Source organism: Nuphar pumila, chromosome 5 (genome assembly GCF_984573655.1).
Source record: "Nuphar pumila chromosome 5, dmNupPumi1.hap1.1, whole genome shotgun sequence".
In the NCBI taxonomy this organism is placed as follows: Eukaryota; Viridiplantae; Streptophyta; class Magnoliopsida; order Nymphaeales; family Nymphaeaceae; genus Nuphar; species Nuphar pumila.
The window spans coordinates 118201152-118218001 of NC_143253.1; the positions used below are offsets into that span (position 1 = coordinate 118201152).

General features: G+C 37.6%; 1 protein-coding gene across 2 annotated transcripts; it reads right to left on the minus strand.

The window, feature by feature from the left end:
- Positions 1-3758: 3758 nt before the first annotated feature.
- On the minus strand, positions 3759-10200 carry PHR1 (photolyase 1). Of its 2 annotated transcripts, XM_090006522.1 has the most exons (9): positions 9672-10200; positions 9258-9601; positions 8929-9169; positions 8085-8242; positions 7949-7985; positions 7588-7646; positions 5815-5896; positions 5588-5659; positions 3759-4265 (listed from the first exon to the last, which is right to left on the minus strand). In XM_090006522.1, the coding sequence occupies exons 1-9, from the start codon at positions 10089-10091 to the stop codon at positions 4128-4130; spliced, it is 1551 nt and encodes a 516-aa protein (XP_089862648.1). In that variant the 5' UTR covers positions 10092-10200; the 3' UTR covers positions 3759-4127. The 2 variants fall into 2 exon arrangements, 1 of the variants encoding a protein (XP_089862648.1); XR_016431954.1 differs by lacking the exon at positions 7949-7985.
- Between the last annotated feature and the right edge of the window lie 6650 nt (positions 10201-16850).

Below are 16850 nucleotides of genomic sequence, written 5' to 3' on the forward strand. Positions count from 1 at the left end.
AATTCGACCCAGCTCCATTGCTTGGGCATTGAGCCACCCTGTTGCCAGGCCAAATCCAATCATATCCTGTTGGTTCTCACCAAGCATTCTTAGACAGCACAGATTGAAATTGCCAACAATGATTGAGTCACTTGAGTGGTGGTTAATGTTAATCGCAATTAACCAATTCAGTGGTTCCCTTAATGACCTGACTCCTGCATATTCCAACTCTTGTAGCTAATTTTGAACAAAAATCATGAAGAGAGGATATGGAATACCAGTCCGCTAAAAGTAACACCTCATCTCCACCAGGATGATCATCTAAATACTCATATTATACACCTAACATCGAGGCATGGACAATGTCAAAATTATATAAATGTCACCAAAATGGTAAACAAATTGCAGATCCACTGGTGGATATGTACAAATCTATTTTGCAAAAATATATTCTCTGGCAGTTAAAAAATAGCATCCAAGCCATCATCAGTAAAAAGAACAGGAAAAACCAAAATAGGAGTCAGAGCATCATCAGTGAAAAGAACAAGAGAAGGCAATAAAAGGACAGGGCATCCTAAAACAAGAAAATGAGCAAAATAAAGAACAAAAAAACAGAAAAGTTCACCAGCGTGGTGATGAATCAGCAAGGACTCCAAAAAGGATTGATACCAGTACTCCTTACGAACCAAAATTGTCTTGAAGTATGGATTAAATTTAAATTTTTCAACAACTTGCACAAGTATATAATCGGATATTCTCATTCAGGGTGATTCAAGTTACACAGTTGTGTGCAGTTTCATTGCTGAAAAACAGCCAGGCTGAGTTCAAAAACTTGGCCCATAGGTAGCCTAAACTGTAGTCAACCCTTACCAAGGTTGAGGTGGATCCAGGTTAAAAATATATGATCATCATCCAAGTTCCAGTCAAAAAGGATGAAAAGAAGAACTTACCCTGGAAATGGTAGGGGTCAAGGTAAAGTTACCCATATCCAAAATAGGCATTCAGTTTTACCACCCAACCTTACCTTCCCCATCATTCAATTGATTCAAATAAACACTCACATTCAAATTACCTCTGGTTTTCACATACTCCAAATAAATACAGACAACTTAAACATCTTATTTTTCACATTTTCCACACAAACAAAAGCAGCATATAGAAAGTTTACATGCCCCAACATCCCAAGAACTTACACTCTCTTGTTACATAGCCATGTTGAGTGGCATGAAAAATTTACATAATACAGATTCTACAAGATAAATCAAGTCTATATATTACATCCATGTGGAAACTTTATGATTGTGTCTAGTGACTCAATGTGGTTTTAACTATGATAAAAACAAGTACGAAGTTGCCTAGTGACTCAATGACTGTGCGGCTGCACCTGATCGCCCTCCACCTCTGGGGTACAGCCTGTCAGCTGTGGGGCCCAACAGAAGATGGAGGGCAGAACACGTGAAGTGGCACATTAAAGTGTGCAATGTGATTGCACCTGATCCCGCTGTCCTACCATGATATAAAAACAAAAGAAGGCGTGCACCTCAGATAAAGGCCCACACCTCATGACTATTGGCAAGCCTCTTTGGTAGGGACTAGGGAGGTGTAAGCCTCACCACCCAACAAAGAAGCTCAAGCCTCAAGGCACTAGATGCTGTGGGGCGTTAAAGGCATACATCTTATTTGCAAAAAAATTGCCAAACACTTGGTTCCAACAGTTTTTTGACAAAGTTTTGGTTGAACTGGATTCAGATTTTGTTGTAGAAGATATGGGATTCCCACTTGTAAGTCGAGCTTCTTTCTTTTTTCGGTGAGAAGGGATCAACCTTGCCAGGAATGTCGGGCCCCTTGATCTTAGCTTTAGCATTCAAATCAATGTACCTCGTATGTAAATATTATAAAAAAGGTGAGCTTAATGGTGCGGAGACAACACCAAAACTCAAAAATATCCAAAAGACACAAGTATGCAATCCGTTAGACAAATTCACACTTAAATGAATAAAATAAGCAAAAAAGAACAATATAAATGCTGGAATCCAGTTTTGCCTTGGGCTTAGGTAGCCCTTTCTATGATGATGATAGCAAGCATGAGACGAGCAAAGCTTTAGCTAGGTAGAGGCTCTAGAAAGGGTGAGACTAGGATCTATATCTAGACTTATGGGTACTATGAGTATTGATGCATTAGGTTGGAGTAAATTTTGCAAAGCCTGGTGCTGAAGGACTTAGATCATATATGTTGGACTTGAGGGGCTGGACTCTTATTTATGGGTGTAAGACTAGATCATAAAGTTAGATATAGGAGAGTTTTGGGTCAAAAGAATCAAATCCAAGTGCCATGCAGGAGCCAAGATCTGATTGGCCAAAGATACATGGCACAATTTGATTAACCAAAGAATTAGCTTAGGGGCTAAGTGAGGTGGACTTGGCAGGTCGAAGGCGCTAAGTTAGGGTTTTGGAAGGTCTAAGAGCGATTTTTTAGGGTTTTGATAAGTTTTTAAGTCCAAAACGCCTTTCAAATGTGAACTGGGCCCAAAATGTTAGTTTTTTGGTCCAAATGACACCTAGTTTCAAAACTAGATCCAAATTGGGTAAAAACTCTTGTTTTGGCCATAACTTTGGATTTCAATGTTAGTTTCCAAGTAATATTTGGTATATGTTGAAAAGCCCATTATGTCCTCTTCAATTCTTCTTTTGGATGAAAGCTTGAAAACATCATTTTATAAACCAAAAATATATTTAAAATGGATTCAATAGTTTTGGACAATAAACATCGTTGTTTTGTTTTGAAAAAACAAGCACTTGAACAAAATCCATAGGATTATGATTGGTCAAAACTGAGGTGTCTAAACACCTTACAAAACACCCTTAAAAACCATGATTTCACCTTAAAGTGAGTTTATCTTTTATATCTCTTTCTCATGGTTCAATAATTTCACAAGGACTGTACCTAAAGAAAGCAACAATACAATAAAAAGGTTCACAGTTTAAAAAAGAAAATTTAATAGTAAAACAAAGAGCAAATTATCATAAAAAGATCTGCAACTTATCTTTGTTAAAGGCAAACAAATGAACAACCCTTATGCATTAACAACCAAAATAATTTGTTGCGCAAGAATTGTTCGCTTGTTAATTCATTATTGAATGCCCATGAAATGCATGCAAAAATACACAAGAAAAATGGGAAAGCGGTTGGAAGAGCACTGGAACCCATATCTGCAACTTGCTTGTATATTGATGCCCAAAGTATTATGCTCAAGCATCAGTATAGGCACGAATAGACAAATAGAAGCCAACCAACCGCACAAATGAAGGTTTCCACTAATAGTATAACTTCGCAAGAAGTTTCTTACTAAAGGCTGCTCGAGGAAACGCAAACAGGCAAGCATGGTAACCATGATACTAGAATGTGTTCTGTTGCCAAAAGAATGAACAATTCAAAGTATTACAGCACTTTTTTATATGAAGGTGTCGGTGCATAGACCATTCAAAACTCAAGGTTAATCCCAAACTGAATTACTGCACAAATATGCAATATACATGCACATAGAACATACCCTTATCTCAGCAATAAAATCCAATCGTTATAGATGGATCTAGCATGTTGAGAGGCATCTGACGAATGATACTGGATCCACACACGAAAAGAAAAAGATAAATATAAGATGTTACAACACACACACATGCACATGCACATGCACATGCACACTAATGACGGCGTATGTTACTGCCATGCTAGCAACAAACTATATATGTAAACAGATGACATTGTTTACTTGCAGTGATATGAAGAGGGATCAACGTCCAGATTATCATTGGAAATATCAATCGCCTATTGAGCCAAAAGAACAAAAAAATTGCTTACTATGGCTTCATTGCCAAACTTTAAATATCACTGGAAAAATCAATCAAATATTGTTCCCAAACACAGCCTAAAACATGTCACACGGGTGCATTGCATCTAGACATGTAGTCATGGCGGAAAAGGAAATAGCGGGACATCTTAGCAGCGGTCAGCGGATTGGACTGTACAAGTCGATACCAAGATTAACCATATCAAGCCTGACCAGACAAGCCAGGATGGTGGCTGAAGACTTGGAAATCAGAAGAGTTGGACTCTGTTCATGTTTATCGGCCTATTGGAAGTTTGAAACTTATGGTTGCTTCTTTTGTCTGATTTCTCCAACAAGTCTCTTTACATAGGAGATGTAACCATCAACATCGAACTTTCTTTTGCAGCCAGCATAGTTCATGTACCGTATTTTCCCAAAAACTTGTCGTTCTCGCCATCCCTGTTATGGCACATTCAAATCATCAACAAAATGTTGAATAGATGAGGAAATATGACAAGTGCACACGAGGAAGATGGCAGAACGATCAAGAAGAATTAGAAAAAAAGAAGAGCGATGAATAAAAATGACTTAACAATGGCAGCCATTGCAGCATGCGCCAAGATAAATGGTGCAGATGCAGGGGCTAGCATAAGACTGCTCGACTGGGTAGAGTCACAATCCACACCCAGGCTCAAATCCCAATTGGGTTCTTCCCCAGTTTGGCTATCAAAAACAAAAGGAAGAAAAAAAAAAGAAGTCTGGACGTAAATGTTCATTCAGGTCACAAGCATGGCCATGGTAGCAGTAAATCAAGGACAAGAAGTTAATAAGGCACATATAATTAAAGAACACCATTGGCAACCTAATAATGTTACATTTCACAACTAAACAACTTTGCCGTGATTGAACGATTACCAACAAAGTTCCTTCCATTTGATAGATCATTTGTTTAACTTGGATTATAGCTCAGAGAAGCTTATAGAGCTATTCTTTCTGCACCTGGTTAGTTGTTTTGGCTACCCTGTACTACAAATCCTGGGCTGTTTTCCTACTTGCCTGCCCTTGTATGAAGTATATGTGTTAACGTTCTTTTATTGCATCTTAGGTTGCAACATTTTTTCTAATCAGTCTGGTTCTGTTACAGGTGTACATGAGCTACACCAATCTGAGTGTTTGGTTGCTCAGACTGGCAGGATGGCTACAATGCATGCTTAAGCTCAACTCATGCTCGTTGGAGCATGTTCAAGAACAGCTGCCATAGTTACAGCTGAGCTTGAAAGTTTAAGTTGAAAATCAAAGCTTCAACGACAATCATACATATAAAAACAGAAAAAAGAGAATGCACAACTTCAATCTGTCTTTTGTTGGTAATCTACAAGAGCCGTGTGTATCAGAGAGAATTAACTAATCAAACTGAGCTCGGAGTTACTCAAGGTCAGTATATTTGCATAACATGTCCAAAATGCACGCTTGTACTCAAGACTATTTCTCCAGCTTACATGGGACAGTAAGAGGACCATCTTTGAGCTGCTTGCTAGCAGCTTGGCATAATGGCATGTTGACTAGATCTCATTTTTCTTGACCATGCAGCTGAGTCACGCCTAGTTTGATGTTTTTTAGTGTTCAGATAATTCTCTTAGGAGGAAACTTAGGAAGACTGGTGATTGACTGAGAACATCTAGAATTATGTTACATAGTGAGGACTCGGGAAACATAACATTTTAAGGATACCTTGAAGCGACAATTTTATTTCTAATGGAGATAAGGAGAGAAAGAAGTACCTGGTCATGAATGCCACAGATTGACCACATGCAACCAACATAGCCATTTGGATCTCTTCCATCTATTTCATACTGCAATTGAACATCGTGTATTATATCACCATAACATGTCTATAAACAAATATATATCATAACTCTTATGAGCTTAAACAAGATACGTTCAAGTCTTAGCATGCCCTGACAGAAGGAACAATGTTCAACTATCATTACAGAAGTATTCTATTTACCTTGTCATTTAGATGTATTGCTATTGAAAGGGCTTCTTCTGGTCCGGATGTCCATTCAAGGATCTTCTTTGCCCAGTACATTCTGGAAATTGTACAAGTAGTTTGATTAAGCAACCAAAAAGAGTATGTACACTTTAAAATTGGAAAGTAAGGTTTTCTCATTAGTAACTCCAAAATATGTAAGAAAGACTATGAGAAAAGAAAAAAAAGAAACTGAAAGCAATCCATATGAAACGGAATCATGTAAATGAATTTTGGTCAAATTTAAGAACAAACATATGCAGCTTGAGAATTATGGCCACATGAAATTTGCCAAGATTGCTAAGACTGAAAGTAGCAACATCTTTTCTCAAGTTTTTCTTCTAAGCCTTTCACAGTACATTGCTGCCTTTTTCTTCAAGGAGCTCCTAAACTCTTGAGAATTTTCATATGATTATACATTTTAACCAATCATAGATAAATTCCACACGATATCAATTGCAGTTTCTATGCATTGAACAATTCAAATTTATAGTAAAAAGAATGACTAGGGAAAGAAAAAAAGACTGAGGAGATAAAAACTATTTGGAGAAAGCAAAGCAATAGAAACAACCACAGAAAGAGAAAAGACCAAGGGAGAAAAGGAAGAGATGGAAGACATCCAAAAACTAGCAGTATTAGAGAAGAACATCCTCAGGGCTGAAGAGATTTTGGAAACCTTTCCGCAATATAGTTTCTATTGGAATATATCTACACCATGTGCCCATATACCACTTAGGAAAGTATTTAGAGTCAGACCAATAATCCCCAATGCAGCAATCTGATCATTGAAAGTTCATCTAATCACAATACTCTACAGTTCTTTCTTTGTTATTTTCCGTCTTTAGCAATCCATCCCACCAAGATTAAGAATCAAAACAAGTTCTGCTTCCTCTTTCTTACATTTTGTCCACACGATAAACTCAAGTGGAACCTTAGCATACTCAACAATGTAAACCATCAATCTATGATGAGCATGACTCCTTTCAAGGCCATAATGTTGGAGGAATTGAGTTTGATGTTTACATCCAAAATTCCTGCAAATAGACTTCCAAATCTTTTGGGATACCGGACAAGATAAAAACAAATGGTTATGGTTCTCTTCATACCTACAACACAAAGGGCATCTGTTCAGATGAGCCACCCTATAATTTTGGAGTCTATCTAGTGTAAGTAATCTCTTATAACATGCTAGGTAAACTACCCATGAAGCACTTGGAGACACCATGATAAATAAAATGAAGGTTCAATTTTTGAGTTGTCTTGGCCTTAACCCTAGGCCATGCACCACACATTTCTCAATGAACACAAGCCTAATCCAAATGTCAAAGGCATCTAACTGAACATTCTTAGCAGCAGTAACATCATGAATGAGACAAATTGTAAAGCAGCAAGTTGTTAGGAATGTGTAAGAAAGTGAACAAAAGAACACTCATTGACAAGTGATGGAAATAGCTTGTTAGGTGGTATTATTAAAGGAAATGCCTGCTTTATATTTGCGAAAACACAGACACGCACATGGTTTTGGAACATAATCAGAGATCCATAGCAGTCGCAGGACCATGTGAGGAAATTGTCATTCCAGTGCAGAGAAGTTTAGTGTTTTTTGAATGTTAGGCATGATTAACCAAATCTGACAAAATTTGTAGCACATCCTGGACAATGTAATTAGAGTTGCAAAGTTATATGACATGGGACCAAAATATCAGAACGATGCACCATCTTTAGCAAAGAAGCCATAGAAAATTTACTTACCGCATAAAACCATGCATCTTTCCGTGGTGCACCATCTCCAACTGTGCCGCATTCCAGAGCTATAGAACACAAATTAAAGGAAGAAATAAATGAAAGATAAATGAAGATCAACCAGATGCTTGGAAAAAACAAAAGAAATTGCTTAAGGAGTGCTATATTTGTGCAGAGCAAAATCAATAACGAACTTTTGTAACATAGAAATGGATATAAAAAGAATTAACAAGTTTCACAACCCCCCAAAACCCAAACAGGAAAACTTCTCTTGAAGAAAACCAATGTTTAAGTTTTGAAAGTGAGAATAAAACTGTATGCACTGTGCATCTCTCATCCTTTGTAACCATCCAAAGAATGATTAGCTTACTGGGTCCGCTGTTTTAGCCTTTTCTAGTTGCTCCATCCTGCAAGTTCCATTCCCTTTTAGCAATTAAATACGATGGTACAAACTGAAACAAGAAAGGTGTAGCTTAAGCAACCTTCAAACAGAAAATTTTACTCACGTGTAAACATGCTCCCTTTTGTCAGCAGCATGCTCCTTTAAGGTCTTCTGAGCCCATTCCCATGCACCATGTAACGAGTCGTAGCACGGCTGATAGAAGCAAAAGTTATCTGCTAGTTCCCTCCGGACAACCATCTCTTCTAGGAATGCATCAACTGACTGTACGAGGTACTCGGATAGAAAACAACAATCACTTGTATTGAACATGAAAGAATCAAACCAAGGACTAGAAACAAGAGGTGAAGAAAACATAAATATAAAAACATGGGCATAAATTAAAGTTCAAGCATGTCAAATTAGCTGTTTGAAAGCACAAGCAAAGTGGCTGCATATTGTTATATGTAAGAACAATAGAAAGCAAGGTTTCTATGGACATGAAGGACATTGTTACACACTACATCTCAAAGAGAAGTGCATGAAATATAAGGACAAACTAAAACCATAATGACCAGAACCAGATGTGAGGAGCCCTCATAGGAAAATTTAGTGTGAGCTCTAGGTCCTCTTGTAGAATGATTTTCATGTGTTTGCTTCCTAAATATATCTAACAGATGTTCTTGGGGTGTTGGGGCACAACACTTTTGTGCAAATCAATGGGAATTTGATAAAATTTACTGAATGCAGCATTCTTTTCACACTGAAACTATCCAACCAAAGCAACAAATTGCGATCACGAGACATTTGGGATCAGAATAGCTGCAACAATGCAGCAGGAACCAATGTGGGACAACTGCAAATTAATGAAAATGTTCATAGACTAGCAAGACCGTGGAAGCAATCAGTAGCACAAAACTCCTGCACGGAACGAAAAGGAACATCAGTGAAGACGAAGTCGTCCTTCAAACCTGTGGATGCATCTTCCGGATCTTGCTGGCCTCTAACGCGCAACGCTGCGCAGAAACCTGTCCAAAATGCAAGTAAGGGGAGAGTCCCGAAAGCCCTTTCGGTTTCAAAGGATTGTTCCGGTCCGTCAGATAGTTCTTCAATCTAGTAGTCAGGAATCCGTTTTTGCTGCCCATCAGCACTTGCAGTGCCGCATGTTCTCCTGGCTCACACCATTGGACCTCAGGAACCTCCGCACCTCTCCTGAGCCCAAATCAACATCAAGGCGTGTTCGCAACATAAAATCATGAAATGAACCTTTTTTTTAAGGTGGGAAGGGATACAATCCTACCTAAGGACATCCGCAATAAGGTTGTCCCAGTCTATTTCAGCAGGAAATTCATGTGCCCATCTGCAAGTTTGGGGGTTCAGTACAGGGAATTCGATGAGGTACTCGGGGAGACGCTTGTGGATCTTGGTTCTGATAGTCCTGGCACCGTACTCCAGTTTCTCGGATGACACCCACACCGGCACCACGTTGTGGGCGTCCACCTCGTGCACGGCGGTGCGGTCTCCCACTCTACCGCAGATCTCGTCTTTCCATCTCCGAACATCGCGCAAAGGAGAGAAGTCGGTAACCAGAAGGGAGGCATCGCACCTGCTCACAAAATCCGGGATGGTCTCAACTGCTTCCCCCTGAAAAACAAACGATCAGCCTTGAGTGACATTCTGTGGCCCCCTGGGTTTCGAGTGCCCATCCCCTCACCTGGAAGAGGAAGAATGGGATGTCCAGGTCCTTGAGGTTCCGGTCGAGCTCTCGGAGACCCCTGAGCATGAAACCTAAATGCCGGGCTTTGGCGCCCAGGAAACTATCGAACAGGTTGAATGCCACGGCCACGGAGGTATGCCTTGCGTTGGCCTGCTGAACCGCATGGATCAAGGCCCAGTTATCCCTTGACCGTTGATCTCTGAACATCCAGTAGACGACGGGGCCGTTGCCCCCACCCCCAGCCGCATCCTTTCCTTCCTTGAGTACCCTAACTCTTCCCGGTTGAACGCTCGCCGTTCCCGAGCCTCCTCCGTTCTTCAGTCTCTTGACACAGTCCTTGAGGAGAACCTGTTCCTGCTCTCGTTTGCCTCTTCCGTTCTTGGTGGTTCTTCCGGCAGCAGCAGCAGAAGCGGCCATTCCGGCAAGCAGAAACCGTCTGCTGATGGTAGGTATCTCAAACTCAACTGCCAATGAGAGTCGCGGGGAAGCCACAAAAGCATACAAGTTCCCCTCCCCGCGCGTTGCCGCACTTAGAAAAAAAAGAAGTGGGTGATGAATTTAACCTTTTCACAAAAAGCAAAACAATTGCAAAAAGGCTCAACTTGAACCAGCGGCCGTGAAGCTGACACGTCACGCCGGATCGGACCACGAGCAAAGAACTCGTGGACCGTGCAGCGCCAACGCCGCGGCTCAGGCAACGCCCAACTACTACTACCACTAGCAACGGTTCCAACTTGTGAGCAACCCATCTTCCTCGTTAGTGGACGACTTTGCCATCCGGTGCACCTATTTCTGTTGAGACAACAAAGCACTTTGTTGTACTACGATCTATAGGACTACAGTACTCGAGACAACATTACACTGTGATATCTGATCCTGGGAACAACAAAACACTTTCGTCCATTGTAATGACGACAATCCCTTTTGCCTTATTATTGATTGAATCCAAGGATAAGCCTTAAAGAGGTGTATCTCAATCCTACCTAAACTCTTTAGGTGCATTTTTCATACATGACTTTTTTTGGGATAAGTATGAATCTATTTGGATTGGATTTAGCATCTAAAAAAAACCTTTGATCTGCATCCTGTTCTTGATTCTTATAAATAAGAGTTAGACTCCTATAGCCTGGATCATTTAAAAATTCTACAGAGAAAATGCTTACCCTAGCATTTACTTCACTTTGTCACTCTTTCGAAGTTGCTACTGAAACCATGGACTCAACTATCGTACATATGCAGAGGTGTTGCCGAACCAAGAAAGAGTCACTCCTAAATCATCATACATACCCCAAGAGGAGGCTTATAGCCCACCGATTGGAGCCTAAAAGATAAACAAATCCCGAGTCCAAAAAAGATAATTTTTAAAATTTGTTTGGTTGTTTGTTCCTTTTATTTTTGTTTTATATTTATTTTTTATTAGTTGTTGCATAAGTACTTAATACTCTATTGAATTGAATTGCATATTTTATTTCGAGAGAATTTGGACTTCGATTCTTTATTTTTTCAATAGTGGACTTCGAGTTGTGGAGGTCAAACTTGCTTTTGCTTTACCTTCTCGTGAAGAAGGATGATTGAGGCTTGAAACGAGTCTCTCACATATTTTAATGATTCTTGAAAAAAGGTTTTTCAAAATCCAGATGAGTGCACATTTATTTTATTGCAAAATTTTTGTTAAAGTTTTTGGCGATCATGGTGGTGCATCATATTTTTTTATTTTTCATAGTTAGAAGTGCATTGCTTAGAGATTTTGGGTACTGATGAGTTCAACACGTCTGTGAATTGAGTGTTTTGGGGTCAGACTACAAACACCTTTGTCATTCAGTCTTTGTTGTTAGTAGGCACTATCATCAGTAGAGTCTGCAACTCTTTGTCGTCTGCAGACCCTCTATGTTTGTAGACCATTGTCGTCTGCAATGATTGTCATCCGTCAAGCTTGTTGTTTGCACATTGTCGTCTACAATGATTGCCATCCATCAAGCTTATTGTTTGTGCTTTGACCCCTAATATGCATGGTTTGCCATTTGTAAACCCTTAATTTGTAGGGTTTGCCATCTGTAAACCCCCAATTTACAAGGATTGTCATATGAAGACACCCAATCTATAGGGTTTGTCATCTGTAATCCCAGTTGTTTTAAGGATTCTCGTCCATAAGCTTGCCTTTCATAGCTTTGTCGTCCACCAGCTTTGCTGATTGTAGACATTGTCGAATACCTGTTTTTGTCATCTACTATAAAATGATGGAAATATCACTATTATTACCTCTCTACAACAGTCTGATTTGCTTTTCTGGTATATTTTATTCTGTTTTGGGGTTTTAGTTCCTTTTATTCTGAATAGAGGTCTTTTTTGTATTAGGTGCATGCATACATTTTAGGTTTAGATTTTTATCACATCCTTAGAAACACTTGCTGGAGAAAAATCATGTCACTTAAAAATTAAGAAAATATCACCTCCAACAAGTTAGGATTTTGATTGAGACCTTGTTTGATTTATTGTATGTTCTTCGTATTTTTATCCTATATTATTTTAGGATTAGAGTCTATTTTTTCTTAGATTTTCAAAAATCTCTTATCTCATCATTTGGATCTTTGGATCCCCCAACTAGTACATTTAAGTTGTTAGCTTAGGTATATCGATAATAGTTTCCTAAAGTCAGATAATCCATATATCATTACATTTAAGTTGTTAGCTTGGCTATACTGGTGGTAGACCCGCGAGAGAACCCTAATCAGTAGAACTTGAAGCAACCTCATAGATTCGTAGAATGATTTTTAAGAAGAACTAGGGTACACATTATTTTTTAAAATCTCATTTTTGTTTGTTTGGGTCTCTGTTTAAACCATTATTTGGGGTATCATGAATACCTGAATTCATATATGAAAAACCAAGTCCCAATCTATTCTTGAGGAGAAACATCTAGAACATCCCACCTATGAGATGCTTCCCTATATCTTTGATGAGGATCTTGAAGAAAGTACCCATATCAATGTCTATGATGAGCCTGAAAACGGTCAGAGAAGAAGAAAAGTTTCAACAATCGTAGAATCTAACTCACATCGACATTCTCACCATTCCCGCAAGGATCCTCCCAAAAGAATATGAGACAGATAGTTTGGGCACAAATGAGTCTACAAGGAAACGGCTCCCTAGGATCCCACATGTCAAAACTCTATCCAAAGAGATAAACTTATCGGCATAAATAAGGCGACATGTGGAAGAAACATAGAACATGATAAAAAAATTAGATGAGAGAAGAGTATGAGCAAGCTCAAGCAGTAGTGGCAAAAAAAAATGACAAATGAGCTCAAGAATAGGAATATGAGAGAGGTTATAACTAGTGGGGTGAATCTGGGTGTTTGACTGGGAAAGAAAAGTTCACAAACCTGTTGACATGTTCAATCTAAACCACAATATCATAATCAGATAGAAAAATAAAGTCATTGAAAGATATGGTTTGAAACCTCAGTATCAAAATGAGGTATATAGATATAGATCAACGGGAGTACTCCCTAGAGGACTTTCTACTTGAAGGATGGGATAATGATGATGAAGATACTCTTCCAAAGTTTCTAAAGTTTTATGAGAAAGGGAACCCAAGAACTCACATGGCCCTATTTATGAGTACTACTACTAAACACCGCACCAATGACAGACGACTAAACAACTGATTTTCTAGGAGTTTGGAGGGAAATGCACTTGAATAGTTTACTACCTTAAACCTGCAACAAGTAAGGGAGTTAAAATAAATCATAAACTTTTTTATGGATCATTTTTGTTTTAATCTTGAAGCTCTCACGATCATAAGTCAATTATATGACTTAAAACAAAAAAAAAAGATGAGAGTGCTCATGAGTTAATTAATAGATGACGATACATGGTCAATAAAATGAATGAGACAATCTCAAACTTATATGCCTTTGTCATCATTATGGACAACTTCTCTCAACTTTTGTGGAGCTTAATCAACATAGCTAAAGTTGAAATCTATGCCAAACTCATCAAAAAGGCCACTGCCTTTTAGGCTGATATCAAAAGATGAGTGTATGACGAGTTCCTGAAGCACAATAAGGACAACAATGCCTATAAGAAATTAGGTTCATCCAAAGGTCAGTTCAATGTGGTCTGAGCCTCAAGACAGGGCCACCAAAAGCAAGACAACCAGGGCCAAAAGACAGGCAACGAGAGAGGTATTCCCAACAAGTCAAACACAAATGGAAATGTGTATAGAGAAAACCCAAAATAAACCAAAAACTGAAGGTTCACAAAGTTCAAAGAAGCTCAATCGCAGGTCCAAGACCTTCTGCTCCAACATGGTTTAGTGAAGTTTCTTGAGGTGTCATAATCTTTACAAATAAAGAATAAAGAGTCATTCAAATAGTATTGATATCATAGGGCGATGGGCCATGATGCCAAAAAATGCATGGTTCTCAGGTACATCATACAAGATAACATCTAAAGTGATGAACTGCTTATTAATGAAGGACAAAAGAATCAGGGCAACAATGACATGGGCATCTTTAAATATCCCTTTCGAGATCACAACACAAAAGAAGTTGTCCAAGCTTGTGAACCAAAGGAGAATTGCTTTTAGAAAATGTCATTGTGAGCGAAAACCACCTACCAACACAGTGATTTGCATTCACCAAGCCCTCACATGCCTATGGCTCCTCAAGTGTACTATCAAGGAGGAAGGAGGGTATAAGAAAGACAAATTTCATGTAAGAGTCAAGAAATTTCACAGAAAAATCATCAAATAAATGTGATTCGCTTGGATCCACCTGACAACAATTACACCAAGGTTCCTCCCCCAATATCCTATCATCGAGATGCAATCACAAAAAATGATAACCTCTATGTACTCTCTCTTAAGAAGAACCGACCAGGAACTGATGTGAGTCGAATCACACATTCAGAAAAGGTCCATCTGCTGAAAGTCTTAAAAAAAGGCTCACCCTTAGTGCCTTTTCAGATCACTTCTCAGCCCAAGTTCAATAAGAAAAACCTAGAGAAATCCAAAGAAGCAAAGAAAAGAAAGTACAATATTAAAATTCTGTTAACCATAACACCTACTAGGCAATAGGACCCGGTCTGAAGGATTGACATCCTTCTCTCTCTCATAATCTGGTTTTCACTCTTCTTCTTCTTCTTCCTCTTTCTCTCTCTCTATCCCTCTCTCTAGACTTCTCATAATTTAGTTTTAACTTGGACTGGATTGATTATTGATCATTGATTTTAGCTTCTTGATTTGTGTTCAAGTGATGCTATTGCGGAGTCAGATTGTATTGTGAATCTTGCTCACAAGGATTTTCCAGATTCAGATGTATCAGAGATGCAATCACAAACCCCTCAAAGCTCCTGGTGAGGTTAACTTTTTGCTTGATTTTAATTTATTTTTTTCAATTATATATTTTGGTTCAATTTAGTTGAAAAGTGGGTGTCATGAAAATGAGAAAGCAGAAAAGGAACGAGATTAATGAAATCCCATGTAAAAAGAGTTATTTTTGTTAATTTGTCTAGTTTTTCTCTGTAAAAAATCATAAACTTTCATTGTTGTTTGATATTTGATTCAGGTTTGACACTGCGACAGGTATGTGACCGTGGGTAAATCGCATATTTTAAGCTTTTTATTTAATTTTTATATCAAAATAATCCCAAAAATTATATTTTTCAATTATATTTAAATTTTAGGGTTAGTAAAAGTGTCCATGTCAATTTTTCTTAATTTTAGAATTCAATTGATGTATTATTTAGTTATGTCATAAAAATAGGATGCTTGTGGAGTCCTGACTCAACTGAAATACGGGCAAAATTTATTTATTTTTCTAATATTTCAATTTTTTCATAAAAAAAAATGATATTTTTAGGGTTTGATCATGTTTATAATCATATTAGGGTCCCCTCCACCCGATTTTGCGTTATTATGAATTCGTTTGGTCCCCGAATTAAGCATTTTACAAAAATATTTTTTGAGAAACCCTGATTCTAACCCTGTTTTGCAATAAAGGTCAATTTTTAACGGTATTTTTACCGTTTTTCTCAAAATTTTGAATTTTAAAGTTTTTTTATTTTTATTATTTATTCAATTATGCATTATCCTTTATTATGTCTATTTCAGGAAAGCATAGAAAAAGGCTTATATCCGGATAAATCCCTCAATTTCAGATATTATTAGATAAATCCTGAAAAACTGACATATTTCTACTAACAAATTTGCTAGTTTTGCAGGGACACTCAAGATTATATTTTTCTTTATTTTCTTTTTCTTTTTCTTTTTTCTTTATTTCAATTCAATTATTGGTGTAAATCAAATTATAAATTTGGTATAAGAATTTACTCTTGCTTAGATTAAGGTTGTATTGCATATAGTTTATTTTCAATAATATTAATCCTGTGATGGATGATGATTCATGCATATTCAAATTTACCATGGTCTACACGAATGGCATGTGCACCCGCTTCTAAAATGTTAATAAACTCGATTGAGTTCGTATTTGTGGCAATAGTCATAATACGAACAATATCCAGATTTATCATATTCTTTTAAGCCACAAATGACCTATACTCTTAGGCTATTTTCAAAAATTATTGTATTTTCAAAATTTTTCTAAGTATTTGCCTCTTTTAGAATCAAATGGAGTATATTCAATACATATTTGTGGCCATAGTTAGGGATATGTGGCGAATTTATTTCATCTAAATTCTATAAGGCACAAAAATTCTTTTTATCAATTATTTGCCTCAAAATTCCTTAAAAAATATTTTCTCAAATTGCATTCATGCATCATTTAGGTTTAAACTACATCATGAAAAAATTTCACAGGGCTACACGCCCATCCTTTTGATTAATTCAAGAGTTTAAACCTCAGAAAAATCGGTTTTCTCAGAATTGTTCAGGGTTTCCTCAAAATCGATTTTCTCAAAACCTCTTTGTTTTTTAAGAAACTTCCAAAGTTTTTCTAAGTTCAATTCTCGATTTTCCAAGTTTTTTTTTCTTCAAAATACTTTTTCCAATGCAATTTACGATTTTCAAAGTGTCCTCTTTTTTTAAGTATTTCAAATATTTTAAGCATACATCATGTTTTTTGTCAAAAAAATTTAAGTCATAGCACATGCCTGACTCTTTGTGCATTTAGGAATAAAGCATCGATTTAGACAGTAGAGAAAAGCAAAGCACAT